At 45.9% G+C, this 27,740-nt stretch overlaps 2 protein-coding genes across 5 annotated transcripts in view; one reads left to right on the top strand and one right to left on the bottom strand.

The window, feature by feature from the left end:
* Nucleotides 1-27,076, bottom strand: IFT20 (intraflagellar transport 20). Of its 3 annotated transcripts, none has more exons than XM_056558472.1 (5): nt 26,962-27,076; nt 19,915-20,046; nt 19,011-19,096; nt 6,232-6,335; nt 1-508 (listed from the first exon to the last, which is right to left on the bottom strand). In XM_056558472.1, exons 2-5 carry the CDS (start codon nt 20,039-20,041, stop codon nt 427-429), a joined length of 399 nt encoding a protein of 132 aa, XP_056414447.1. In that variant the 5' UTR covers nt 20,042-20,046; nt 26,962-27,076; the 3' UTR covers nt 1-426. The 3 variants fall into 3 exon arrangements, with proteins under 3 accessions (XP_056414447.1, XP_056414446.1, XP_056414448.1); XM_056558471.1 differs by lacking the exon at nt 26,962-27,076 and adding an exon at nt 26,617-26,756; XM_056558473.1 differs by lacking the exon at nt 26,962-27,076 and adding an exon at nt 26,617-26,723 and having other exon boundaries at nt 19,915-20,043.
* Nucleotides 26,731-27,740, top strand: part of TNFAIP1 (TNF alpha induced protein 1) — a 43,352-nt gene continuing 42,342 nt past the window's right edge. The window contains exon 1 of one of the 2 annotated variants that reach the window (XM_056558470.1): nt 26,731-26,836. The gene's annotated coding sequence lies outside the window, so the exon portion shown is untranslated. Of the gene's footprint in view, nt 26,837-27,037; nt 27,144-27,740 lie in introns of those variants that run through there. The other variant, XM_056558469.1, reaches the window with a different exon arrangement.

Genomic DNA, 27,740 nt, shown 5'->3' with positions numbered 1-27,740 from the left:
AAAAAAAGAGGTGGGAGACCGCTCCTCATTATGGAGATTAGCAGGGATTTCTAAATAAAAAGTCTGTATGCGGGAGAATGGGGACTACTGAACTATAAACCCAGAAAGATTGTAATCCTGAAGTATTGTATAAAATAAGTAAATGCTCCCATGATAATGCAAGTATTGTAATATTTTAACCAAATTGGAGTAGGAAACAAAAGCCATGCCCTATGACACTTTACGTGGTCGTGAAAAGCATTTGTGTTAGCTTAATTTTACAATAGATCATATTTTTCAGAGATGTACATCCATGGAGAGTTGAGCGAGTTCCAAGCCTTTTAATAATGGTGTTCCAGTAAGGAGAGACCATAATACCACAAGTGTCTGGGGAAAACTGTAATATAAAATGTGTCCAGAAAAGAATTTCTTGAAATGTATTTAACATTATTTCTGTAAGATGAACTGGTCTATGAATTCATTCTGCTCCGCTTCTACTTTGCATAGTGCCTCATATTCTATTCGATACCTGAAAAGATAAAAAAAAATATATATATAGTTAAAGAAAATACAGTATGTCTGAAAGATGTTCATTTTACAAGCCTTTCTACATTAATTTCAGCAAGCTTCATTCCAACAAATGAAACCATTTTAACAGTGTATAGACAGTTAAAGAGAAGAAAGAATCCGTTATAAAGCTATTCTGTCTTCTCTGGGTCTCAGCTGAATACCTAATCTGTTCCTTCTACATTGCAGAAGTAGCTTTAAATCATCAGTGCCGTACATGTACAACACAAGGCCATACTAAAACACAGGGTTATAGAGTGGGTCAACCTAATTAAAATGATATATAACTTACTAACACCAGCGCCTCCCTGTCAGAGATAGAGGATGTATTAGCCACCGTTGGTAATATGTAAATATCACAATGTGCAATGGCGGCGGGACCCTGCATATCAAGCATTCCTCTTTTCCCTCTGCACCAATATGCCCATCCACCTCACATGGGTGAAGGGTCCTTCATGAATATTCATGAGGTGGGGGTACATATAGGAGCAGAGGGGATAGAGTCAGGGATGCTGGTTCCTGCCTCCATTGCACAAAGGCGACATTTACATGTTATCAACGGAGGCCAACACACCCTGTATCTCTTGAATGCGGGTAAATCATACCTAATTTTAATCTACATTATAACCCTGTGTATTGGGATTAGTGTGGGTGATCGGGCTGACATTTTTCCTTAAAAAAAATAAATAAATAAATAAAAAAAGCCACATTTTGATTGCTTGTTATGGGTATCAAAACCTGTATTACTTCTATATTATATTTAATGTTTTATTTATTGATAATTTATGCTATAATATATTATGTTAAAATTAGAGGTGCACCGAAATGGAAATTTCAGAACCGAAACGAAACTGAAATAAAAAAAAAATGTCCGGCCGAAACTGATACTGAAACCGAAAAGGACTTCTCCCCGTCTTCTGGTAAAATGCAGCGCTCCGCTCATTAGATTCCCCCACATTAGATTGCCAGCTCCCCCACATTAGGTCGGGAGTTCCCCCACATTAATAGGCAGCTCCCCCACAATAGTAGGGAGCTCCCCCACAATAGTAGGCAGTTCCCCCACATTAGGTCAGCATTTCCCCCACAATAGTAGGCAGTTCCCCCACAATAGTAGGCAGCTTCCCCCACATTTGTAGGCAGCTCCCCCCCCCCACATTAGGTCAGCAGTTCCCCCACAATAGTAGGCAGGTTCCCCACAATAGTAGGCAGCTCCCCCACAATAGGTCAGCATTTCCCCCACAATAGTAGGCAGTTCCCCCACAATATTAGGCAGCTCCCCCCAACAATTAGGCAGCTCCCCCCCCCACATTAGGTCAGCATTTCCCCCACAATAGTAGGCAGGTTCCCCCACAATATTAGGCAGCTCCCCACAACAATATTAGGCAGCTCCCCCCACATTTGTAGGCAGCTCCCCCCCCCCCCACAATATTAAGCAGCTCCCCCCCAACAATATTAGGCAGCTCCCCCCAACAATATTAGGCAGCTCCCCCCAACAATATTAGGCAGCTCCCCCCCACAATATTAGGCAGCTCCCCCCACATTTGTAGGCAGCTCCCCCCCAACAGTATTAGGCAGCTCCCCCCCCCACATTTGTAGGCAGCTGCCCCCCAACAATATTAGGCAGCTCCCCCCCAACAATATTAGGCAGCTCCCCCCCCAATATTAGGCAGCTTCCCCCCCAATATTAGGCAGCTTCCCCCCCAATATTAGGCAGCTTCCCCCACATTTGTAGGCAGCTCCCCCCAACAGTATTAGGCAGCTCCCCCCCACATTTGTAGGCAGCTGCCCCCCAACAATATTAGGCAGCTCCCCCCCAACAATATTAGGCAGCTCCCCCCACATTTGTAGGCAGCTCCCCCCACATTTGTAGGCAGCTCCCCCCCACATTTGTAGGCAGCTCCCCCCCACATTTGTAGGCAGCTCCCCCCCACCCCACAGACATACAGCTTCCAGCCATATACAGTGTATGGCTGGAGGCTGTATGTCTGTACTGCTGCCCCAACAGTGTTTCGGTCACCGCTCCTCCGGCCCGGGGTCACATCTACTGCTATGGCATATGGACCATAGCAGTAGGTGCCGGGACCAGGGGAGCGGTGACCGGAACACTGAACAAGATGACGCGGTCACTTACCAGGCCCCGGCCGGCGTGCGTTCTCCTGCGACGATCCTGCGGTCCTCCTGCATCTCTATGGTTGTACGCGCGGGACGTCAGTGACGTCCCATGCGTACGACCATAGAGGCGGAGAAGCGAGGGACCGAAGGAGGATCGCGGGAGGATCGCAGGAGGACGCCAGGGAATGGTGAGTGACCGGCGGACATCCTTATGTCCCGAAAAGATTTTTCGGGACACAGGGATGTCCGGGATAGGAATACTTTTTTTTTATGTGCCCGGGCCGGCTCCCATGCGTGGCTGCAGGCGGGGGTCGATCAGAGCATATAAAAACTAATACTGTATACTAAAAACCAGGGGGCCTCCAGCTGTTGTGAAACTACAACTCCCAGCATGCCCGGACAGACTTTGCCAGTCCGGGCATGCTGGGAGTTGTAGTTTCACAACAGCTGGAGGCCCCCTGGTTTTTAGTATACAGTATTAGTTTTTATATGCTCTGGTCGGCCCCCGCCTGCAGCCACACACGGGAGCCGGCCCGGGCACATAAAAAGAAGTATTCCTATCCCGGAGAGCGTGCCCCCCCAGATGTTGCGCCCGGCCCCCCCTGCACCCCCCACGAGTGCCTCTGCCACTGGCAGTGTTTGCAACTTGTGCTGTGGGCGGGCAGGGGAGGTGGTCATTATCAGCACATTTTTTGTTGTGTCGGCATTTCCCCGAAACAGCTATTTTCGGCCGATATGTATCGGCCGCCGATATATCGGTGCATCCCTAGTTAAAATTATACTGAAAAGACTTCTTGAAGTTTGGGGTTATTGCATTGAGTTAGAGGATATTGCACCATGAGAGACCAACTGTCATATCTTGTGACTACAAAATGCATGAACTGCCCATTGAGCATTGGTATCCCGGCCTTCTGGCTAGGATCAGCTTCATCTGGAGAAAAATGGACAGAGTTAAACAAACTTATGTACAAGGAGCCCAGCAAGGGTGACAAGGGAGTCCCCGATATCCCCACTCTGCTGCCGGCTTCTTTTGCATGTGTCAGCGTGCAGAGGACTTTGGTCGAAAAGAAAGGCTCCGCGGGCAGGTCCATGTCCCACCTGTTTCTCCTGCCCCACTGGAAGAGGATCGGCTGGGACAAGTGGGAACGCTCCATCCGTTACAACTTGCGCACTCCCTGGTTCTATGGGGATGTCGTCCGGTTCATAGGGGAACACCAACTGGAGGGACTCAAGCCCGACTTGTGGAAGCCTAAGACTGTTTACAAGCTCATCAGAGCTAAGGACTTGCTGGAGCCAGTTCCAGGGCTCCCTAAGGCCAGAGGCAGAGATTGTTTGGGACAATTTAGCCTCTGCAAGGCTAATCAATAGATACAAGGACTTGTCGTGGATGGCCATTCAGGGGGTGAGGTCATTCATGCATGTCTGTGGCCTGTGCAAAACCAGGTACTGCCCAGATGCCCCTATGTGGAGGAAACATCTATGCACGTCTTTTCGCAGTGCTCCTTTGCGCAGGGCCTATTGAACGCCCTGGAACCTGAACTTAGAGACTAGGTACTCAGGAACAACCTATCATACCATTCGGTGCTTTATGGACTTTTTCCTGGGGTTCACGACGTGAAGGCCATCCAGGAAGCCTGGGCCTTATGAACTGTTTTAAGGACGCTATATGGCTGGCCAGGAATCGCCTAATCTACAACAGGGAGGACATGTCCTTCCAGGACTGCTACAAGCTGGTCCACAACTGGCTTAGAGACTATTCCGTCTTGGACCATCCAGACGTCGATGAAGAAGAGGATTAACACCCCTCTGCTTCCCCTACCTCCCCATTCGATTGCCCAGTAGTTTGACCCTTTGATCCGCCCTTCCCTTCTCCTCCCCGATCACAGACTGTAATATGTTATTTTTCAAATTTGATTCTTCAATATCGAATGATGGAGCAGAGTGTTAGTGTAGCATGTGGTACGGTGTATAGCTTAGGGAACCTGTGCTGTATATTGTACTGTCATGCTTTGTGCAATTGTAATTTATTGTATGACTTGTAAAGCTCTTTCAATACCTTCTGGCTAGGATCAGGGAAATTTTTATAGATCCGACTGGATGACCGGGCAGCATATCTGCACTATTTATTTTTGTTTGTCACTGTGCCACTTTTGCATCTTTGGTTTTGTACACAGGATTTGTCAGGGTGCGGTAGCCCTTCTCGGTGTCCCTCCTGGCGGTCTAGGGGAGGTGTGTGTGGCCATCAGGTTCCTCACCTCACTGCAACCCCTGGGCATCTTGGCTTCAGTCGAAATATCATCAGTATATGACTCCTTGGCGGATACCTTGGTTAACGCCTAGGTTGAAGGCAGGTGCATTTGTGGCCTCTTAGTAGTTTTGGCAAAAAGGGGCATCGAACCTAGATCCTTGCAGGTGCTTTTTGGCCCGGAGGTGAAGGGTAGGTTTGTTGGGGGGGGGGGGGGGGGGCTCTCTCCTGTTGGAGAAGGGCTTAGTGACAGACCGCATCCTTTGTGCAAGTTTTTTTAGTGTGACGAGTTTTTCTTGCACTTCGGGTGATAGAGAACACTTGTCTCAGATCTAAAGAACACACAAATTTTAAGCTGCCTGAACAAGCTGCCTGAACACAGTCCCAAACACTCTCTTTGGGAATGGTTCATTTCCAAAGGAAAGTGGGCAGCTACAAGGCACCTCTTATCTGTGAAGCACATTAACCCCTTCTTAGTAGCAAGCTGGAGATTAATGGCAAAAGCAACTGAAATGCAACATTAGCCACCGCTACCTCCCACCCAACTCCCGTGTCTCCGGCTGTCTGCTACCTCCACCCGACCAATGTGTGTAAAATATGGTGCTGGAGCATGGGGGAAACATAAAAAAAAAAAAAAAAAAAAAATGATGTTTACTTAGTCCCCCTTTGGTCTGCCACAGATCCCTTTCTCCTCAAAGTAGTGGGTGTCTTCTCTGTTCTTCCTTCTTCCGAGACAAGCAGCTTGCTCTAGGACCTTCCTGCACAGCCAATCACTGGCCTCAGCAGTGTCCTGTTTTGGCTAGTGATGAGTAAGAAAGTCCTACAGAAAGCTGCTTGTCTCAAGAGTAGGAAGCACAGAGAAGACACCAGAACCACTCAGAGGAGAAGGGGATCTGGGGCAGACCAATGGGAACTGGGGAAAGGTGTGACAACAAATCGTGCAGCTCCAAACAATACCAGTAGAAAAGCAGTTCTACACAGAAAAAGGCTAAAGTTCCTTGAAGACATTTGAGATGATCAGTAGTTCCTGTATCAACTACTCAATCACTGAATATAACTGAATGGGAACTGTCAGTAAAATAAATCTTAGACTGGCTCCAAAAGGGTTAAAATGCAGTAGGAACCAACAATTATCAAGGGAAATGGCTCAGCAGCATTGTCCAATGGATGTCTAATCCTTCTTGTTTTTTTAAACTGTAGCTCAAATTTTTCAGATTGGCTCTTATACATAGGCACAAGCCCAGCACAAACTAATGCATACAGAGATGACTAAACTACAAGGGGCCTGGAGATCCCACTAGAAATTAGAAAATAAAGGCTACATCTACCTTTCTAGCTGCATCTTCTTTTCTGCTATCAATGCCTGCAGCTGTTGTTGCTGTGCTTCTCGCTGCTTAGCAATCGATTTTAAGAGATTACGAGCTCCAATGGCCTGAAAAAAAACAAAACAAATTTACATAAAAAAATTAACATACATTACAGTATTTTTAGTCAAGAGGAAATACTCTTTACAGTGTTATGGCTGCATCAATGGCATTGAACAGATCAGTCCTTTCACCAGTTGTAAAAAATTGTCTTAAAAGGGTCGGTAAGCCCTTTAACCCCTTAAATGAGCACTGTCAGATACAAAAACTTTTGATATGTTGTAAAGCATGCAAAACCAATAGGTTTTGCAATTGCTTTCATTCGAATATTCTCCGTATTTCATACTCAAAAAGCCAGTCAGACAACTGCCCCCCCCCCCCGCCTGCTTGGACACATACTAGTCCTGCTGTGTCCATGCCTCATCACCTATGTCATGGACACACTTCCTTGATTGACAGCTGTGAGTGCAGGGCTCACAGCTAGAGGAAAAATCCTCCCACTGTCAGCTTGTGTCCCGCTACTGTCAGTGAGGACAAGCTGGGAGTTGTAGTTTTGCTAATGCTAGGGGAGATGCGAGCAAACAGCATACTGAGGGAGGGGGCGGTGACCTGCACAGTGAGGACAAGCTGGGAGTTGTAGTTTTGCTAATGCTAGGGGAGATGTGATCAGCCAGCATACTGAGGGAGGGGGCGGAGACCTGCACAGTGAGGCCACGCCACTCCCTTTGGGAAGGAATTCAGACTAGTGAACTAAATTATAAGGGTAATAAAAAAAAATAAAGGTGCTAGACACATAAAAATTTGATGTACATGGTCAGGATTAGGTACTGAGTGATATATTTAAAAAATATGTTTTTGGTTGGATCTGACGGGCACGCTTTAAGGACGCAGCTCATTTTCACCTTAAAGGGGTACTCCGCCCCTAGACATCTTATCCCCTATCCAAAGGATAGGGGATAAGATGTCAGTACGCCGCAGTCCCGCTGCTGGGGAGCCCCGGGATCCCCGCTGCGGCACTGCGCTATCATTACAGCACAGAGCGAGTTCGCTCTGCACGTAATGACGCGCAGTACAGGGGCCGGAGCATCGTTACGTCACGGCTCCGCCCCTCGTGACGTCACGGCCCGCCCCTATCAATACAAGTCTATGGGAGGGGGCGTGGCGGTCATCACGCCCCCTGCCTTAGACTTGCTTTAAGGGGACGGACGGTGATGTCACGAGGGGCGGAGCCATGACGTCACGCGGCTCCGTCCCCTGTATCGCCCGTCATTAAGCACAGAGCGAACTCGCTCTGTGCTGTAATGATAGCGCGGTGCCGCAGCGGGGATCCCGGGGCTCCCCAGCAGTGGGACCGCGGCCTACTGACATCTTATCCCCTACCCTTTGGATAGGGGATAAGATGTCTAGGGGCGGAGTACCCCTTTAAGGACTCAGCTCTTTTTTTTGCAAATCGGACCACTGTCACTTTATATATATTGATAGCTCTGGGATGCTTTTACCTTTCATTCTTATTCTGAGAGGTTTTTTTGTGACATATTCTACTCTAACATAGTGGTAAATTTTTGTCGTTACTTCTTTCTTTGAGAAAAAAAAAAATTCATGAAAATTTCACATTTTTCTAACTTTGAAACACTCTGCTTATAAGAAAAATTGATATTCCAAATAAATTATATATTGATTCACAAATACAATATGTCTACTTTATGTTGGTATCATAAAGTTAACATTAGAGGGCTTCAAAGTTTAGCAGCAATTTTCAAAATTTTCACGATTTCAAAATCTCAATTTCAGGGACTAGTTAAGTTTGAAGTGGATTTGAGGGGCCTTTCTGTGAGAAATACCCCATAAATCACCCTATTATAGAAACTACACCCCTCAAATTATTCAAAATGGCATTCAGAAAGTTTGTTAACCGTTTAGGGGTTTCACAAGAATAGCAGTAAAGTGGAGGAGAAAAATCTCAATCTGCATTTTTGATGCTAACATGTTCTTGTAGCCCCATTTTTTTTTTTTTTAAAGTGGTATAAGGAGAAAAAGCCCCCCAAAATTTGTAGCCCATTTTCTCTCAAGTATGGAAATACCGTATTTATCGGCATATAACACGCACTTTTTTAGGCAAAATTTTTTAGCCTAAAGTCTATGTGCGTGTTATACGCCGATACACCCCCAGGAAAGGCAGGGGGAGAGAGGCCGTCGCTGCCCGCTTCTCTCCCCCTGCCTTTCCTGGGGTCTAGAGCGCTGCTGCCGGCCCTTCTCTCCCGCTGGCTATCGGCGCCGCTGCCTGTTCTGTCCCCCTGACTATCGGTGCCGGCGCCCCGTTGCCTCCCCCCATCCCCGGTGGCATAATTACCTGGGTCGGGTCCGCGCTGCTGCAGGCCTCCGGTGTGCGTCCCTGGCATCGTTGCTATGCGCTGCACGGCGCGGCGACTGACGTCAGTGCGCCGCGCCGTGCATAGCAATGACGCAGGGGACGCGCGCCGGAGGCCTGCAGCAGTGCGGACCCGACCCAGGTAATTATGCCACCGGGGATGGGGGGAGGCAACGGGGCAGCGGCGCCGGCAATGGGTGCCGCTGCCCCTTCTCTCCCCCTGGCTGTCGGCGCCGCTTCTCTCCCCCTGGCTATCGCCGCCGATACCGATAGTCAGGGGGACAGAACAGGCAGCGGCGCCGATAGCCAGGGGGGAGAGAAGGGCCAGCAGCAGGGCTCTAGACCCCAGGAAAGGCAGGGGGAGAGAAGCGGGCAGCGACGGCCTCTCTCCCCCTGCCTTTCCTGGGGGTGTATCGGGGTATACACGCGCACACACGCACCCTCATTTTACCATGGATATTTGGGTAAAAAACTTTTTTTACCCAAATATCCTTGGTAAAATGAGGGTGCGTGTTATAGGCTGGTGAGTGGTATACCCCGATAAATACGGTACCTCATATGTTGACATAAAGTGCTCTGCCGGCCCACAACATGGCTCAAGAGGGAAAGAGCAACTGTGGGATTTTTTTTTTATAACAAATTTTGCTGTCATGGTTTTTGGGGGCCATGTTTCATTTAGGAAGCCCCCATGGTGCCAGAAAAGCAAAAAAAAAAAAAAACACAGGGCATACTATTTTGGGAACTACACCCCTCAAGGAACATAACAAGGGGTATAGTGAGCCTTAACACCTAACAGGTGTTTGAAGACTTTGCGTTGAATTTGGACGTGAAAATGGAAAATTTTATTTTTAACACTAAAATGATGGTGTTATCCCAAATTTTTATTTTCACAAGGGGTAATAGGAGAGAATGGACCCCAAAATTTAAAGCCCAATTTCTCCCATGGTGCCCACATGTGACACCATTTTGGAAACTAAACCCCTCCAGGAACATAACAAGGGTTACAGTGAGTACTTATACCTCACAGGTGTGCCGCAAAAGTGAAAATATGATGGTCAGTGATGGTGTTACACCATGTGAAAATGAAAAATTTGGAGTAACAGGAGAAAATGGACCCCAAAATAATTTGAAGCCCAATTTCTCCCGATTAAGAAAACGCCCCATATGTGGACGTTAAAGGGGTACTCCACTGGAAAACATTTTTTTTTTTAAATCAACTGTTGCCAGAAAGTTAAACAGATTTGTAAATTACTTCTATTTAAAAATCTTAATCCTTCCAGTACTTTTCAGCTGTTGTATGGTCCACAGGAAGTTCTTTTTCTTTTGCATTTCCTTTCTGTCTGACCACAGTGCTCTCTGCTCACACCTCTGTCCATTTTAGGAACTGTCCAGAGTAGGAGCAAATCCCCGTAGCAAACATATCCTGCTCCAGCAGTTCCTAAAATGGACATAGGTGTCAGCAGAGAGCACAGTGGTCAGACAGAAAGGAAATTAAAAAAGAAAAGAACTTCCTGTGGACCATAAAATAGCTGATAAGTACTGGAAGGATTAAGATTTTTAAATAGAAGTAATTTACAAATCTGTTTAACTCTGAATTGAAGTTGGGGCCATGTGCATTTACAAACCTCCCATGGAGCCAGAACAGAAACCCCCCCACATGTGACACCTTTTTGGAAACTACACCCCTCCAGGAACGTAAACAAAGGTTACAGTAAGTACTTACACCTCATAGGTTTTTTGAACAGTGGGCCGTAAAAGTGAAAAATTAGATTTTTCGCACTATATTAATAATGTTACCCCAAAATGTTTCTTTTTCACATGAGGTAATAGGGCAAAAGGCCCCCCAAAATTTGTAGTGCAATTTCACCTGAGAAAGAAAATACCCCATATGTGGATGTAAAGTGCTCTGCAGGACACTGCAATGCTCAGAATAGAAGGAGCGCCATTGGGCTTTTGGAGTGAAAAGTTTGTTGGAATTGAAGTCGGGGGCCATGTGCGTTGAGAAAGCCCCCATTGTACAAGAACAGCAGTAACCCCACACGTGACACCATTTTAGAAACTACACCCCTCAAGGAACGTAACAAGGGTTATAGTGAGTACTTACACCTCACATGTTTTTGAACAGTGGGCCGTAAAAGTGAAATAATTAATTTTTTAACACTGAATTGCTGGTATTAATCAACATTTTTTTAGTTTCACAAGTAGTAAGAGAAAAATGCTTCACAAAATTTGTAGCCCAATTTCTCCAGAATAAGGAAATACCCCATATACCAATTGTAGTCCAGAATACAATCGGGCTTTAGGACCGGTCCCACGGTACCTCGCACAGGGACAGGGCTGCTGCCGTTCCCATGAATTGTGGTGAGCATAAGGACATCCCTCTTTGTCCTTATACCTGACCTGCAACAGGTTTTCATGGGTAAGGACACAGGACTCACTCCGGGGGATAGGAGTCTGCAGGGGATAGGAAGGAAGGCCTCTTTGATTCTTCTGGACTGTCCCACAAGAGAGCGTGGATCTGGCAGCAAGGGATGTGAAGAGAGGGATACTAGTATAAAAAAAGTTATCCATGTAAAGGTGGTAACCTTTATCTAGCAATGGGTGCAAAAGGCCACAAACTACTTTCCTGCTAACACTCAGAGTGGGGGGGGGGGCATTCTGGGGGTTCAAGATGGAAATCTCGTCCCTCTTACACTATAAACTTGCAAGTGTACCCTGAGGTACTCTCGCAAAGTTTATACATCTTCACGCCATACCTCGCCCACTTGGTAGGGATGCATTGCCAGAAGCTGAGACTCCCCTTAAAGCTGATGAGCAACCTCCCTTCCAGGGACATAGGCCTCCCAAAATTTGGACCCAAAGTGATTGATGATCGGCCTGATTTTATACAGGCGGTCATACGCGGGATAAGTTAGGGGGGGGACATGCCGCATTATCAGCATAATGCAAACATTTCCAAATGGCCTCGAACCGGGGACGTGCCATGGCCATATTGTACAGTGCGGTCTGGTAAAGGACGTCCCCACTCCAATATTGCCTGACACTGGGTTTTTTGACTAGGCCCATATGCAGCACGAGGCCCCAAAATGTCCTAATTTCGGCTGCATTGACTGGGAACCAGCCACTGGACAAAGCCAAAAGTGAGCCCGGATTTGCGGCGACGAACTGTTGGGCATACAGTTTAGTTTGCTCAACCACCAGATTGACAAAAGTCGGCACTGAAATAATGACTAAAAAAGTCTATTTCAGTGAACCCGACAATGTCAATCTTGATTCCTGAGTCTGCTGGCTCAGTCCAGACAAGTTCTCCGGTACGGGGCACCAGTGAACTTAGCTGGGGGGGCTTGACTAGTATGAGCGCCAGGGGGACTCCTACTAGCATGGGGCACAGGTTAAGAGCAGAGGAGGTTTGCGGTCCCGCATGGCGGAGTCTACGCCGCCTTGGTGGCTCATCATCAGAACCAGATGATAAGGAGGACGAGGAAATAAGGAAGGTGGGGTCTTCCTCGTCCCCTGGGGCGCTTTCAGTGTCGGAGGCAAGTATGGCATATGCCTCCTTCGCTGAAAACGCCATGCGGGCCATTTCCCTACTCTAATGGGGATGGGGGTGTGTGTATGTGTGTGGGGAAAACTTTATTTGTGTGTGTGCTGTGGCGAGAGACTACCTCCCCTAGCCCGCCCAAAAAAATAATTTACCTAATCAGTGGTGTGCACACTGATTAGCGCTTGGTGGCTGCTAGGGGTGCAGAAATCAGTGGGGGGGTCCGGCCACTCAGCCCAGAACTGTGGCTGGTGGCACGTACACAGACCCCCACACAAAATACCCGAAAAATTAAAAAAAAGGTTAACCCCGAAAAAATGCACCCGCCTGAACCCCCAAAAAAATGCTGATCAATGATAAATCACTGACAGCGGTGGGGCAGGCCGCATACAGAGGTACGGTCCGTCCACACAGCGCAGGCCTGCTACTGGTGGCACAGACCGCCTATAGGTGCAGAAAAAATAAATAAATTAAAAAGCCGCTATAACCCGAAAAAGTGCCTGCACAAAAAAAAAAAAAAAAAAAAAAAAACGCTGATCAGTTTTTTTTGTTTTTTTTTTTACTCCTAACCTGTCCCTACCTAAGCTTAACTGTCCCTAATTGCTTTCTGTACCAAGTGGCCACAGAAAGGGGGCACCTTTTTCACACTGAGTGGGGAGATGACAGCACGGGGCTCCGTCCTGCACCCCAGATCACAGAATTGTGGTGGGCACAATGGAGCAGCATGCTCCTTCACCCATCTCCCCCCCCCCATACTGCAGTGATGGGTGCAGTCACTACGGCCGCCCAATCACAGCTGTACTGGGGGGTGGAAATGGATCATCCTCCTTATCCAGGTCATAAGACCCCATGACCCGGATTCGCCGCAGATCGCCGGTTTGTACTTACTGGTGATCGCTAATATGAGGGGGAACCAAAATCACCGAAAATCACGGAATTGTGGTGGGCAGAACGGAGCAACATGCTCCTTCCCTTCACCCACCTCCCCCCTCCCCATACTGCCGTGATTGGTGCGGTCACTACGGCCGCCCAATCACAGCTGTACTGGGGGGTGGCAACACTGCCACCTCCCAGTACAGTATGGATGAGGATTGGTGGTGTATATTACACCACTGATCATCATCCTTATCCGGGTTATGGGTTCACATGTGATCCCCATGACCCGGAATCGCCGCAGATCTATGTCGACTATCACCAGTAAATACATACCGGCGATCTCCGGTGATCGTCGACATAGGGGGGTCTCAGGACCCCCCTCGGCAATGTGCTGGGATGCCTGCTGTATGATTTCAGCATGCATCCCTGTCCCTGACTGGCTAGCGGCAGGGACCGAAATTTCCACGGGTGTGCCTGTACACGCTGCGTCCTTAAGGACTCAGGGCGTATGCATACGCCCCGAGTCCTGAAGAGGTTAAGCCCACCCCAGTACCTTGTAGATGAAATCCAAAGGGGCAATCAAAAGCTTGTATAACATCTGTTCGACTGGCCTGTAAATGTTGTATCTGTACGATTGATGATACTTAACATTATAGTTAGTAGTGAGCTATAACCTCTTGCAGGGCCCTGCCCATAAAGGGCCAAAAAAAAACAATATCCTTTGACTCCCTACCATCACCTACCCATGATATTATTGCTCTGAGTACGTGTCAGTGACAATAATTACGTAGTACTTGACCCTGCAGGCATAATAGGTATGCTACCTCCTATGAGTCATGTTATTATTACTATTACTTATTAAGATGTGTCAAAAACAATAGACAGTACATTCCCCTGCAGATGTGGCAGGCACAAAGGGAATACCACCTCATAAGAGCCTTGATATTATTGCTCTGAAAACGTGTCAGTAGCAAATACATAGTGCATCTCCCTGCAGACGTGGCAGGCATAGTACCGCATACAGGACGTTACATTATTGATCTGAAAATGTGTCAGTAAAGTAATTGTGCGGAGCATTCCCCTGCAGACAAGGCAAACACAACAGGTATACTACCTCATAAAGTCGTAATATTATTGCTCTGAAGAGAGGTCAGTAACAACAATGGGCAGTGCATCCCCCTGCAGGCATGACGGGTATACTACCGCCTATGGGTCATGATATTCTAGCTCTGAATGGGTCATTAACAATAATTACGCAATGCATCCCCCTGCAGACGTGGCAGGCACAATGGGTATACTACCACCTCTGAAGGCATGTCAGAAACAACAATTAGGCAGTTCATCACTAAGCCGATGTGGCAGGCATAACAGGTATACTACCAAATGTGAGTTGTGATATTATTGCTCTGAAAACATGTCAGACGCCATAATTATGCAGAGCCCCCCCTTGCCGGTGTGGCAGGCCTGACATGTATGCTATTATCTATGAAAAACCTCTGAATATCGCTTAAAGTTAAGTAAGGCATCGAACACCAATTATTCCAACCTGAAGCAGCAACTCTCATCTATGGTACCATAAATAGAATATCAGCTATAATAACCTAAACACCAAAATCCTCTATGCCGAACAGTATGAATTATGAACATACACACATTCTACAATATAACGTAAACACGGTATATACTATAAATGGGAACATGCTAGAAATGCTAATGCATAATGATGTATTGAAGAAATATACGCTATGACTGCTATGAACGTATCACACTGTAATTCTATTCTATCGAGTGTTTACATCCTGTACGTGTTACCAAGAACATTTTACACTGACAATGCTATGACATATACAATTTTTTTTAATGAATACTATCTATGAATGCTAACAAACCTATGTACAGTAAATGTATGTATTCATACTATGTATGAATGCTAACAAACCTATGTACTTAAATACCGTATGCTGCTGCGTATGACTAATATGTTATGAGTGTGTGAACAGAATGAAAAAAAAATTAAAATTATATATATATATATATACACATACACACAGCAACAGGAGAATACAGCAGCACACTGCTAGCACAAAGATATAGATGAAAATAAATGAATAATATGAAGATATGAAACCATGAAAATATGAGGTACTTAGCTTGCAAATTTGGCGCCAAATAGCGTGGACCGTCCCACCACGGTAAGGAGGCATATACACAGTGTAGGGTCCGTCCCAGAATGAGGTCACCTTACCGTGGTGGGACGGTCCACGCTATTTGGCGCCAAATTTGCAAGCTAAGTACCTCATATTTTCATAGTTTCATATCTTCATTTATTGCATTACAGCTGTATAGCTTTTCATGTTCTTTCTATATACTCATGTTTTATCTATATACTCATGTTTCATCTATATCTCTGTGCTAGCAGTGTGCTTCTGTATTCTCCTGTTGCTGTATATTTAGCCCAGCAGCTTGCACCTGCAAGCCAGGTTTTCACAATAGTTTGGATCAGTAGTGCTGGCCAATTTATTCTTTGGTTATATATGTATTTTTTTTAGTTGTATTATTGTTTGTAGGGGTTTAGAGATGGGGGGGGTAAATAGAAGATAGGGGGAGATATGAGTGGATATACAGATTTTTATGAGGATAATCTATAGAGAGAGAGGGGTAGTAAGGAATACATACTTCGAGTATTGTTTATTAGTTTAAGATATCCGCCCTTATTAGGCGGATGGCTGAAGTGCAAAGATGATATCATTTGATTAGAGATTAACAGCTGGGAGGGGAAAGGCGGGAGTCCATATGTGTTTATAAGTTGTGCTTTACTTTATTATGCCTTACCTCTCTTAACTGTTGTTGTTTTGTTTCTTATGTTGTATGTGTAATTAACTTGAATAAAAATAAAAAAATTTAAATGAATGACTGCTATGAACATATATACCTTATGAAGCTATGAATATATTCCCAGCATAAAAGCTATGAGCTTACGATCAGTATAAAGCTATGCACTTATGTACCGCACCACACTATAGCCCAAGAAACTGCTGTAGGCGTATGTGCGATATACAAGCTATGAGCGTGTCTGCAGTATAAAGGCTAGAGCGTATGTTCAGTATGGGGGCTATGAGCGTACGTGCAAGATAATACTATGAGCGTGCATGCAGTATGAATTCTATAAGCATATGTGCAGTAAAATGCTGTAAGTGTATGTGCAGTTTAAAACTATGAGCATACGTGCAGTATAATGCTATGGGTGTAGATGCAGTGTAATGCTACGAGCGTACATACCGTACTGTTATGAGCGTACGTGAAGTCCGCACAATATAAACACTATGAGCGTGCGTGCCGTGTAAATGCTATGGGTGTACATGCAATAAAACTTAAAGCGTATATGCAGAACAAATGCTATGAGCGTAAGTGCAATAAAAAAAAAAAAGCTATGAGCATGTGCAGAATAAATGCTATGAACATAGGAGCAATATGAATGCAGTGAGTGTACATGCAGCGTAAATGCCAAGAGCGTACGAGCAGTATGAATGCTATGAGCGTGCGTGCAATATAAATGCTATGAGCGTGCGTGCAGTATAAAGGCCATGTGCGTACGTGCCGTATGAATGCCATGAGCGTACGTACAGTATAAATACTATGAGCGTGAGTGCAGTATAAACACTATGAGCACAGTATGATTGTTATGAGCGTACGAGCAGTATAAATGCAGTGAATGTACGAGCAGTGTAAATGCTATGAGTGTAATATGAGCGTACGTGTAGTATGAATGCTCTGGGCGCATGTCCCCATTGCAAAATACCTGCAAACAGAAGTAGGGCAATGATACGGAGTGTAGTATAGAGCTTATCATCCACAATCCAATCTATCATTAGCACAACTCCTAACTATATATTTATTTATTTTAACAATACTCCTACTGAAGCCAGGGACACTGCCGCCAGTGAAATTTCTATCTGTGCGCAGTGACTCTGGCAGCTACCCATGTGACCCAAAGCCATAATAATCACACCAACCATGCGCTTGCTGACTCCAGCGAGCCTGCAGGTTTGACAGGACAACCTGCGTGACACAGCGCTAATATAACAGAGGGTCTGACCTGTGCCACCATAGGTGCTGGGGCTGCGCCAGAACCAGTGACCGCGTCACCCAGACTAAGCTCAACTGATAAACGGGTACTAAAAGCCGAACAGCCGCTGGTGTGCAGAACCTCGTGCAGGACTCTGGCGCCGACTGAAAGCCTGTGTGCCCGGCAGGCAGAGATTTTCTGGCCGCAATACCGCAGCACCCGGCTGCATACCTGAATGCCGGAGACTGGCACTTAGCCCCACGTGTAGACACGTCACTTACGCAAATGTCATGTCACCAAACGCTGTACACGCCCTGACCTGTATGCAGGGGGCATTATGTACTCTCCCTCCCCTCCCAAAAACTTCACTTTAACAGGCTTACACTTGTTGGAGACTGATTTGGATGGTATAGTTGTCATGCTGCAAAGCATCTTAAAAGGTCAGACATTGACTTATAGAGTAGCTACTTCCAATAGGTGGCACTAGAGAGACACCTTTCTACCTTCTGGAGATGGGCTACTTTGCAGATAATAAAGGGAAAGATTCTAAACTTCATGATATGCAGATTTACATGAGTTGATGCTTAAAGGGGTACTACGCCCACAGACATCAAACCCCCGATCCAAAGGATAGGGGATAAGATGTCTGATCGCAGGGGTCCCGGCACGGGGACCCCCGCAATTTCTGTGCAGCACCCAGCATTCTAAACATACTGTTTTGAACGATGGGTTTCCGCGGCCGGACACGTGACATCATGCCGGTCCCCTCATGATGTCACACCACACCCTGTGCATTCATGTCTCTGGGCATCATGCCCCCTCCCATAGACATGAATGGAGGGGGCGTGACGTGACGTCAGTATGCTGGGTGCTGCATGGCGATTGCGGGGGTCACAGTGGCGGGACCCCTGCGATCAGACATCTTATCCCCTATCCTTTGGATAGGGGATAAGATGTCTGTGGACGGAGTACCCCTTTAAACATATGCCTATATATATATATATATATATATATATATATATAAAAATCATATTGCTCAGCTTCTCTCAGGTTTTTAGAATTCACCTGAAAGGTGCGAAAGCTGTCATGTGACCCTCTAGATGTCTTGATCACTATTGATCACAGCATCTAAAAGGTTTAACTGCCAACATCAGACAAAAAGCTATTTCATCAGTTATCAGCTAAAATCTGTCGCATATGGAGTGGGGTCTGCTTCCCTTTGCATTTCACAACAAACATAAGAGGTTGCTGCAAAGAGTGGCCAATGCTTCATTTCTCCTAGGCAGCTGCCTCCAACAGTGATCACAGGGAATTCCCGCTGAGAGACTCCCCGGAATCTATTATTCCGGGGGAAGTTGACAAGAGTAGGGGATTCTGCCTTTCAGAAGACATAAACTCATAAAACATAAACAGTTTCCGGAAGCATTACTACTGACATCCGCAGTGCTCACCTAAGACAATCTTACGGTAAATAGCATTTGTGTATGGGATTCTACAGCACAGCCAACATTACGCAGCCGCTGTATGTGAACACACAGGCTACAACAGCTTAACTCATATTTTATTCAAGAACCATATGTTGAAAGCTTCTATCTGTGATACTGAGAACAGACCCAAGAGTTCATAGCTTACTGAGTGCCAATGTTTTTTAAGCAATTTTTTAAGCAATTCCATATAGCTATAGAGTGGCTCCAATGTGGATACATACGGTTGTCACTCTAGTGCAGTGGTCTCCAACCTGCGGAGCTCCAGATGTTGCAAAACTACAACTCCCAGCATGCCCGGACAGCCGTTGGCTGTCCGGGCATGCTGGGAGTTGTAGTTTTGCAACATCTGGAGGTCCGCAGGTTGGAGACCACTGCTCTAGTGTCATAAGTCATGTAGGGTCTTACCTTCATTTTTTCATTCTCCGTCTCTTTAGCCAGCTGATCCACAAGCTCTATTAAACCTCCCACTATTTTCTGGAAATCATCTATTTCTGAAATACCAAAAAGAAGCTCACGTTACAGGACTATAGTATCAGTACAGGAGAAGAAAACCAGATTTGTGCAAGGGAATAAAGTAAATTTCATACACAGTATTAACTTCAATGCAATGGAAAATTGTGGTATATTTTCTACCCATTAACCCCTTAAAAGAGTACTCCAGTGGAAAACTTTTTTTTTTTTTTTAAATCAATCTGTGCCAGAAAGTTAAACAGATTTGTAAATTCATTCTATTTTAAAAAAAAATGTTATCCTTCCTGTACTAATCAGCTGCTGTGTACTACAGAGGAAGTTCTTTTCTTTTTTAAATTTCTTTTCTGTCTGACCATAGATAGAGGTGACACCTCTATGTCAGGAACTGTCCAGAGCAGTATAGGTTTGCTAGGAGGATTTTCTCCTGCTCTGGACAGTGGACAGAGGTGTCAGCAGAGAGCACTGTGGTCAGACAGAAAAGAACAACAACAAATAATTCAACTTCCTCTGTAGTATACAGTAATAAGTACTGAAAGGATTAAGATTTTTTTTTTATAGAAGTAATTTACAAATCTGTTTAACTTACTGGAACCAGTTGATCTGAAAAAAAGGAATACCCCCTTAGCGGTATATATATATATATATATATATATATATATATAGTACCTTCCTTTTTTCATCCTCACCTTCTAATAGCCCTAACGCTTTAAATTTTCCTCCTACAGACCCATATGAGGACTTGTTTTTTGTGCCACCACTTGTACTTTGTAATGGCGTCATTGATAATAGCTGATAACATGCAGAATTCTAGAAAAAGGTTCAAGAATATAAAACTTACTTTCTACAAACTCTCGGCATTCCTCCTTCAGTTCTGTTGTTTGCTGGGAGACATCTGGATCCAGTATGCGGAGCTTGTTCAGTTCATCAAAGTGCAGCCCAGCTTCAGAGAGGGAGTCTTTAGCCATGGCTACTGTGAACAAGGTAGAATACAACCCCACATGAGTTATCTAGCAGACATATTGTTAGGATACGTTTTTTAGTAGCAGTTGAAGCATTTTGATCAGCTCCAAACTTGAATTTGCTCTAACCCATGCCCTGTTTTCTAAGTTATACAACTGTGCCATGAATGTGAAGCAGAAAGAGTTAATTCATTTGGGGGTAGAGCAACTTAGTCCAGTAGGCATAGTGGGTGACTTAGAATCTACTAGGGGGTCATCTCGAGTCTTTATTGCTGTTCTTACTAAGTTTATGGAAAAGCACCTGTTATTTCTAGGTTTGAGGCGGCCATCGGTCCAATGAGAGGACATTTTACAGATGACTCCTAACTTTCTATAGGGAAACAGCACCATTTATCTCATTTACATCTTCTGTATTGTGTATATCAGTGGTCTCCAACCCAGCCCTCAAGGCTCCCCAACATTCCAGGTTTTTTCAGCTACTCCAACAAAATTGAACAGAAAATAAAATCTTGAACTGTTGGTGGGTCTTGTGGACTGGGTTGGGGACCTCTGGTATATATTGTACTTCAATTTGTAACAGATGTCACATGGAAAAGAGTGTCCAAAACTGTGCTTCCAAGATGCCTACTGCAACATTAACCCCTTAAGGACCAAGCCCATTTTGAACTAAAAGGGGTACTCTGCCCCTAGACATCTTATCCCCTATGCAAAGGATAGGGGATAAGATGTCTGATCGCAGGGTTCCCCAGCGGATCTCCACTGCGGCACCCCAGACATCCGATGCATGGAGCAATGCAGGGCGGAGGCTCGTCATGTCACGCCCACTCAATGCAAGTCTATAGGAGGGGGCGTGACGGCCATCACGCCCCCTCCCGTAGACTTGCATTGAGGGGGCGTGGCCGTGACATCACAAGCGGGGCGTAACCGTGACGTCACAAGCCTCCGGCTCTGTACCTGACGCTCTAAACGAATGCCAGGTGCAGCAGTGAGATCCTTTGGATAATGGATATGATGTCTAGGGGTGGAGTTCCCCTTTAAAGGGGTTCTCCGGTGCTTAAACATCTTATCCCCTATCCAAAGGATAGGGGATAAGATGCCTGATCGCGGGAGTCCCGCCGCTGGGGACCCCCGGGATCATGCACGCGGCACCCAGTTTGTAATCAGTCCCCGGAGCATGTTCGCTCCGGGACTGATTAGCGGCGACTACAGGGCGGGCGGCGTGTGACGTCACGCTCTACCCCTCAATGCAAACCTACGGGAGGGGGCGTGATAGCTATCATGCCCCCTCCTGTAGGCTTGCATTGCGGGGTGGAGCGTGACGTCACGCGCCGCCCGCCCTGTAGTCGCCGGTAATCAGTCCCGGAGCGAACACGCTTTGGGGACTGATTACAAACGGGGTATCATCACGGACAAGCATGGCATGTGCCTCCTCTGCCGAAAACACCCTACGGGCCATTTTTATTTTTTTTACAGTAGGTAGTGTGTGTAAATGTAGTGTTTTCACTTACTTTATTTGTGAGAAGTGTAGGTGCAGTGTAGTGATTTTGCAACAGTACAAAACGTAAACCATTCTGAAAAAGCTCAAAGTGCAGAACAGCGACAGGTGGCAGGGACCACAAACACCCTCTCAAAAAAAAAAAAACTGCAAAAAAGAAAAGAAAAAACTGTGGGGTGGGTGGATTACAAAAAAAAAATAAAAATACCCTGCACCAAAAATATAGGGGCAGTATGCAGCAGCAGAATGCACTGATGGGTCACTTAGACCCACAGAGCATTGCTGCTGCAAAATCCACTACCTGTCCCTAACTGCTCTACAGCCTGACACAGGATGCCATTGCAGCCATGGCACACTACACTTGCCTCAGAACTCCTTCCTCCGCTCCCTGCCCGGACTTGAGTGAGCAGGCAAAGCAGGGGAAGGAGTTTACAAAATTTCTTACTGTGCTGTCATTGACCGACCAATGGTAGCAATCAGAGATTTTACTGAATCGTGATTGGTGCTGTCTCGGTGGTAGGACTCAGGAGGACCCCCGGAAAGGCAGGGGGAGAGAAGCGGCTGGCGGCGGTGTTGCAGCGGTGTCGCGGGGGGATAAATAGCCGATAACTTATACCGAAATATCGGTATAAGTTATCGGCTATTGGCCCTAACCTCCACAGATTATCGGTATTGGCCCTAAAAAAACGATATCGGTCTATCCCTAGTTACTACTTTCCCTGCCCCTACATGTTCCCCTCCGCCTCTTCTTGCCCTCCGGTGCCTCCCAAACGATGCTGCAAGCCTGCGGCCTAGCTCCAGTAATGAGACCATGGCCTGGAGTGCAGTCCGGCGCCCTCTCCTGGTTGCCTCTGGTCCTGACATCCAGGAGCCCCCTTGATCTGACCAGAAGCTCTGTTCTCTATCCTCGCTGCAGTTTTGGTTGCTAAGGACAACAAAGTAGAAGTTTGCCCATTCCGAAAACCCATTTCAGGCAACACCACGCTCAGAGCTAATTCATGTAATCCGAAACATACACTTGAAAGTATACCCGTAGGAGAACTAATCCGTATCAAACAAAATAGCTCCACAGATGAAGTGTACCAGAGGGAGGCCGACAATGTATGTATCAGACTACGACAGAGAGGGTACCCCCCCCCCCCCTCCATGGCTTCTCCATAAAGCCCGGATCTACCCCAAGCAGCGATCACATCTTAGTAAGGTAAAACCAATTGACGATAAAAGTCATAAACTCACATTTGTCACCACATTCAGTGCAGAGTTAAACAAGATAAAAAAATATTGTTAATAAACATTTACCTATACTTTTTTGTGACCCTGATCTTAACAAGCTTTTACAAGGGGGAATGCGCTTTTCTAGCAGAAAAGCACCCCCTCTGTCTTCCATTTTGTCCCCCAGTCTGGTCGATCCTGCGAGCAAAAAAGAATCCTGGCTATCCGTAAAAGGTTTCCACAAATGTTCGGAGCCTAGATGTGTAGTATGTCAATATGCTGTCAAGTGCTCTACAGTTGAGGGCACTATTGACAATAAAAAATATTCCATCAATAAATGTATCAACTGTAACAGTAAATTTGTAATTTACAAGATATCCTGCACAGACTGTAATTTAAATTATATTGGTAGCACCAAACGATCATTGAAAAAAAGAATACAGGAGCATGTGAGACATGCAACTGGTCTTATTACTCCGAATATTTCCAATGTTTCCAGACATGTTGCCACTATACACTCAGGAAATTCAGCAGCTAATAAGTACTAGAAGGATTAAGATTAAGATTTTTTTTATAGAAGTCATTTAAAAATCTGTTTAACTTTTTGGCACCAGTTGATTAAAAAAAAATAATAATAATAATAAAGTTTTCCACTGGAGTACCCCTTTAACTTCCATAGTGTGTACTGTGCAGTGGAGTCCCATGGACAGCAATGGTTTTCTCCTAAACCGGAATTTCTGAGTTTAAAGGGGTACTCCAGTGGAAAACATTTTTATTTAAAGGAAAACTGTTACATGTTCACTCCCGCACTAACCACCGCTCCTAACTGGTCTTCACTTCGCATGTCAGGAAGCAGCACATGCGCATATATAGAAAAACTAAACTTGCGGGCAAACGGCTGACGGATCTGGGCAAGGTAGGGATCATATGAATCAGCGTCCCCCGCACTATCCGTACCTGTTATTAGTGCGGGAGTGAACATGTGACAGTTTTCCCTTTAAATCAACTGTTGCCAAAAAGTTAAACAGATTTGTAAATTACTTATATTAAAAAATCTTAATCCTTCTAGTACTTATTAGCTGTGGAATGCTACAGAAGAAGTTCTTTTCGGATTTCCTTTCTGTCTGTCCACAGTGCTCTCTACTGACACCTCTGTCCATTTTAGGAACTGTCCAGAGCAGCATATGTTTGCTACAGGGATTTTCTCCTGCTCTGGGCAGTTCCTAAAATCGACAGAGGTGTCAGCAGAGAGCACTGTGGACAGACAGAAAAGAAATCCAAAAAGAAAAGAATTTTCTCTGTAGTATTGTACTGGAAGGATTAAGATTTTTCAATAGAAGTAATTTACAAATCTGTTTAACTTTTTGGCACCGGTTAATTTAAAAAAAAATTTTTTTTTAAAAGGTTTACCACCGGAGTACCCCTTTAATTTTGAAGTGAAATTATGCTTGGAAATTTCGTAGTGTGAACTCCTCATAACTGAATGAAATGCGGTACAGCTGCCACTATCCCCATATATCTCAGCCACTGCAGGTAGGACATGTGTAGCTTTTCTTATCTAGCATACACAAATAAATGACTGCAAAGTCAACTGTATCCACCTCAGCCACTTCACACCGCTCCACAACAGCAGTCGTTGTCAGGCTATGTTCACACACAGGCTATGTTTTTGGAGGATTATAAAATATGCTTGTTCTACAATCAAAACAAGCCTCAATTCTTATAATACACATCACATAAAAAAAAATTAAAAAAATTAAAGACACGTCAAAAGTTTGATTGCTTGGGGTCTGAATGTTGAGATCTCGACGGATCGCTAGAACAAGCAGGGGAAGTACGAGGCCAAGGGCGATCTCTGTGCCGGAGACAATCCCATAGATTTACATTGCAGGTTTATCTCCGTCACATGGCACAAAGGCAGGAGAAGAAGGCGCTTAGTGCTCACGTTATATTGATCTGCACAGTGTTTCCCAACACTGCTGTACAAATAGGTAGAGATTTATGAAAACCTGTGTATAGGAAGGGTGGTGCAGTTGCCCATAGCAACCTATCAGATTGCTTTTTTCACAGGCCTCTTTAAAAATAAAAGAAGCAACCTGATTGGTTGCTATAGGCAACTGTACCACTCTTCCCCTACATAGGTTTTTATACATTCCCCCCCCCCCCCACACACACAAACACACAGTTTTTATTTTTTAAAGTGACAGTGCCCATTTAAAACTAGATAATTTTATGTCATTTTCTGGCGATTTTGTTAAGCACATTTTTGTTTAAGGGTACGTTCACACGTGCGGATTTTTTAGTGGGTTTTCCGCTGCGTAGTTGAAAGTGGGCGGGCTCTTCTCGGCTGCCCGCAGCAGATTTTCCGCGGCATAATGTACACTGTGGAAAAACCGCCGCAAGCCCCATTGAAGTCAGCAGGGACTGTGGCGGATTTTCCGCAGCGTAAATTCCGCTGCAGAAAATCTGCTGCGGACAGACGAGAAGAGCCCGCCCACTTTCAAATACACAGCGGAAAACCCGCTAAAATATCTGCGCGTGTGAAAGTACCCTAATCGTGTATTCACACACACACACACGATCCTGCGCATATTTTATGTGCAGGATCTGAAACTGCAGATTTGAATGTAAACTTAAGGGTACACTTTAAGGGTACGGATTTATTTGCGGGTTTCCCTCAGCGTATTTTAAAGGGGGCGGGCTCTTTGCAGTTGTCCACAGCTGATTTTCCACTGCGGAATTTCCGCTACGGAAAATCTGCTGCAAGCCCCATTGAAGTCAGTAGAGTCTGCGGCGGATTTTCCGCAGCAGAAATTACGCAGCAGAAAATCTGCTGCTGACAGCCGAGAAGAGCCCGCACCCCCTTTCAAATACGCAGCGGGAAGTCTGCAAACAAATCCGCCAGTGTGAACATACCCTAAGGGTAAGGTCACACGTAGCACATCCACTGCGGATCTTTTTTTTTCTTTCTTTGAAGTGCCGAGATACGTGCTCTCAAATCACCCAAGTGGAAATAAAAAGTGCAGATGTTCACACAAAAATCTGTGCACGAGGATGTGGTCCATCGCAAGCCCTTCTCCAAAAGGAGAGAGGCCCCCCAAACCTCCCTAGAGCAGTGGTCTCCAACCAGCGGACCTCCAGATGTTGCAAAACTACAACTCCCAGCATGTACGGACAGCCGTTGGCTGTCTGGGCATGCTGGGAATTGTAGTTTTGTAACATCTGGAGGTCTGCATGTTGGAGACCACTGCCCTAGAGTGTGCCTCCTGCTGTGCCCGTGTGTCCTGCTTTGTCTGCTCGTAGCAGCAATCTGCCGCAACAAGCAGACCCACAGGGATCTGCGAGTTGCATGCACATAAGCAGTGTACTCACTGGCCGCTCTTGACCTAGCTCATGGAGCAGGGGGAGAGACCACAATGTCTGGGAGTACACTGCGCATGCGCACGTGACTCACAGATCCCAGTGTGTCTGCTCGTAGCGGCAAATGCCCTATGTGTGTGATCCTACCCTACTGGAGTGAAATATGTGCAAAAATGTGAAATCGCTGCATCATTAAGGGGTTAAAAATTAGTCTGCATGTAACAGAAATAAGAAATTCTCACCAAGGTAGAGAAAAAAATTATAGGGACAGCCCCTTTAATTTTTTTTTTTTAACCTGGTCATCTGACTCTACATGCAACTTTATTTGCCATACATATGATGGGAGTTGTGGTTTTTTTCACACAGACTGGGGATCATTTCCATAGAGCGTGATACAGAGACGTAACAGATGGCGAGAAGAGGCTATGAGGGGTACACAGACCAAAGCGCAGTACAGCTCTGTATTGCAGGAGATGCCCTAATATACAGGTACACCGGTGTATATATGCTTTACCTGCTCACAGCTGTCCACGACCGTTCCCACTTCCCTTATCCGACCCCGGCTGCCACGGAGACAGCCGGCTTATGTTTACTGACGTCACTTCCGGGAATACACTTCTGGTACCATAGATACGAAGCGGAAGTACTATCGCGCAGCAGTCATCTTGTGTGAGGGCACGGTGCCTTTGCTATCTAGTCTCTCCTTTGAGAAGCGGAATGCTGGCGTTATCCCTGTAAGTATGGCAAAAACGCGATAACACAATGCTAGTGAAGGGAGATTTGTTTGAGAGGTAAGGCCTTGCCTCAGTGGATAGCTGCCGCGAAGGACTTTGGGACTTGTAGTTTAAGGACTACTTACTGTACTAGTTGTCTTGATTATAATAGACGGGCTCATGGGACTACACATCCCATAAGGCAGTGCGAAGCAAGGCACCTCCCTGTTCTTCAGTGTGAAGTGTAGTTACTGGGGCAACTGCTTACCGGAAGTGACCTCAGTCAGCTGGACGAGATGGGAGAAACTGGGAAGAAGTGAGCAGAGAGGTGAGAGGCCCTGACCTGGGTGACAAGTGGGTTCAGGGGCCGACACTGCTTTAATGGAGATGGAGGAAGAGTGTATACAGAGAAAGGGGGAGACAACCTGAGACTTGTGGTGCACTCGGGGGGCGTGACCGAGGCTTCTTCTATGGCCACTGGCAGGGAAGGAGAGAGAAGCTGAGACTTGTGGTTCACACAGAAGGGGGATAGCCCAAAACTCTTGATGTAAACAGGGAGAGTGGCCAAGTCTTGTGGGGCACACCCTTATGGTGTAGAATCTGAGACTTGTAGTGCACATACCCGGGGGGGACAGAATCTGAGACTTGTAGTGCTCATACCCTGGGGGGGACAGAATCTGAGACTTGTAGTGCACATACCCGGGGGTGGGTAGAATCTGAGACTTGTAGTGCACATACCCGGGGGAGACAGAATCTGAGACTTGTAGTGCTCATACCCTGTGGGGGGGACAGAATCTGAGACTTGTAGTGCACATACCCGGGGGGACAGAATCTGAGACTTGTAGTGCACATACCCGGGGGTGGGTAGAATCTGAGACTTGTAGTGCACATACCCGGGGGGACAGAATCTGAGACTTGTAGTGCA

The sequence above is a fragment of the Hyla sarda genome, chromosome 2 (assembly GCF_029499605.1).
Source record: "Hyla sarda isolate aHylSar1 chromosome 2, aHylSar1.hap1, whole genome shotgun sequence".
Classification (NCBI taxonomy): Eukaryota; Metazoa; Chordata; class Amphibia; order Anura; family Hylidae; genus Hyla; species Hyla sarda.
This window is presented reverse-complemented; position numbering and strand designations above follow the sequence as displayed.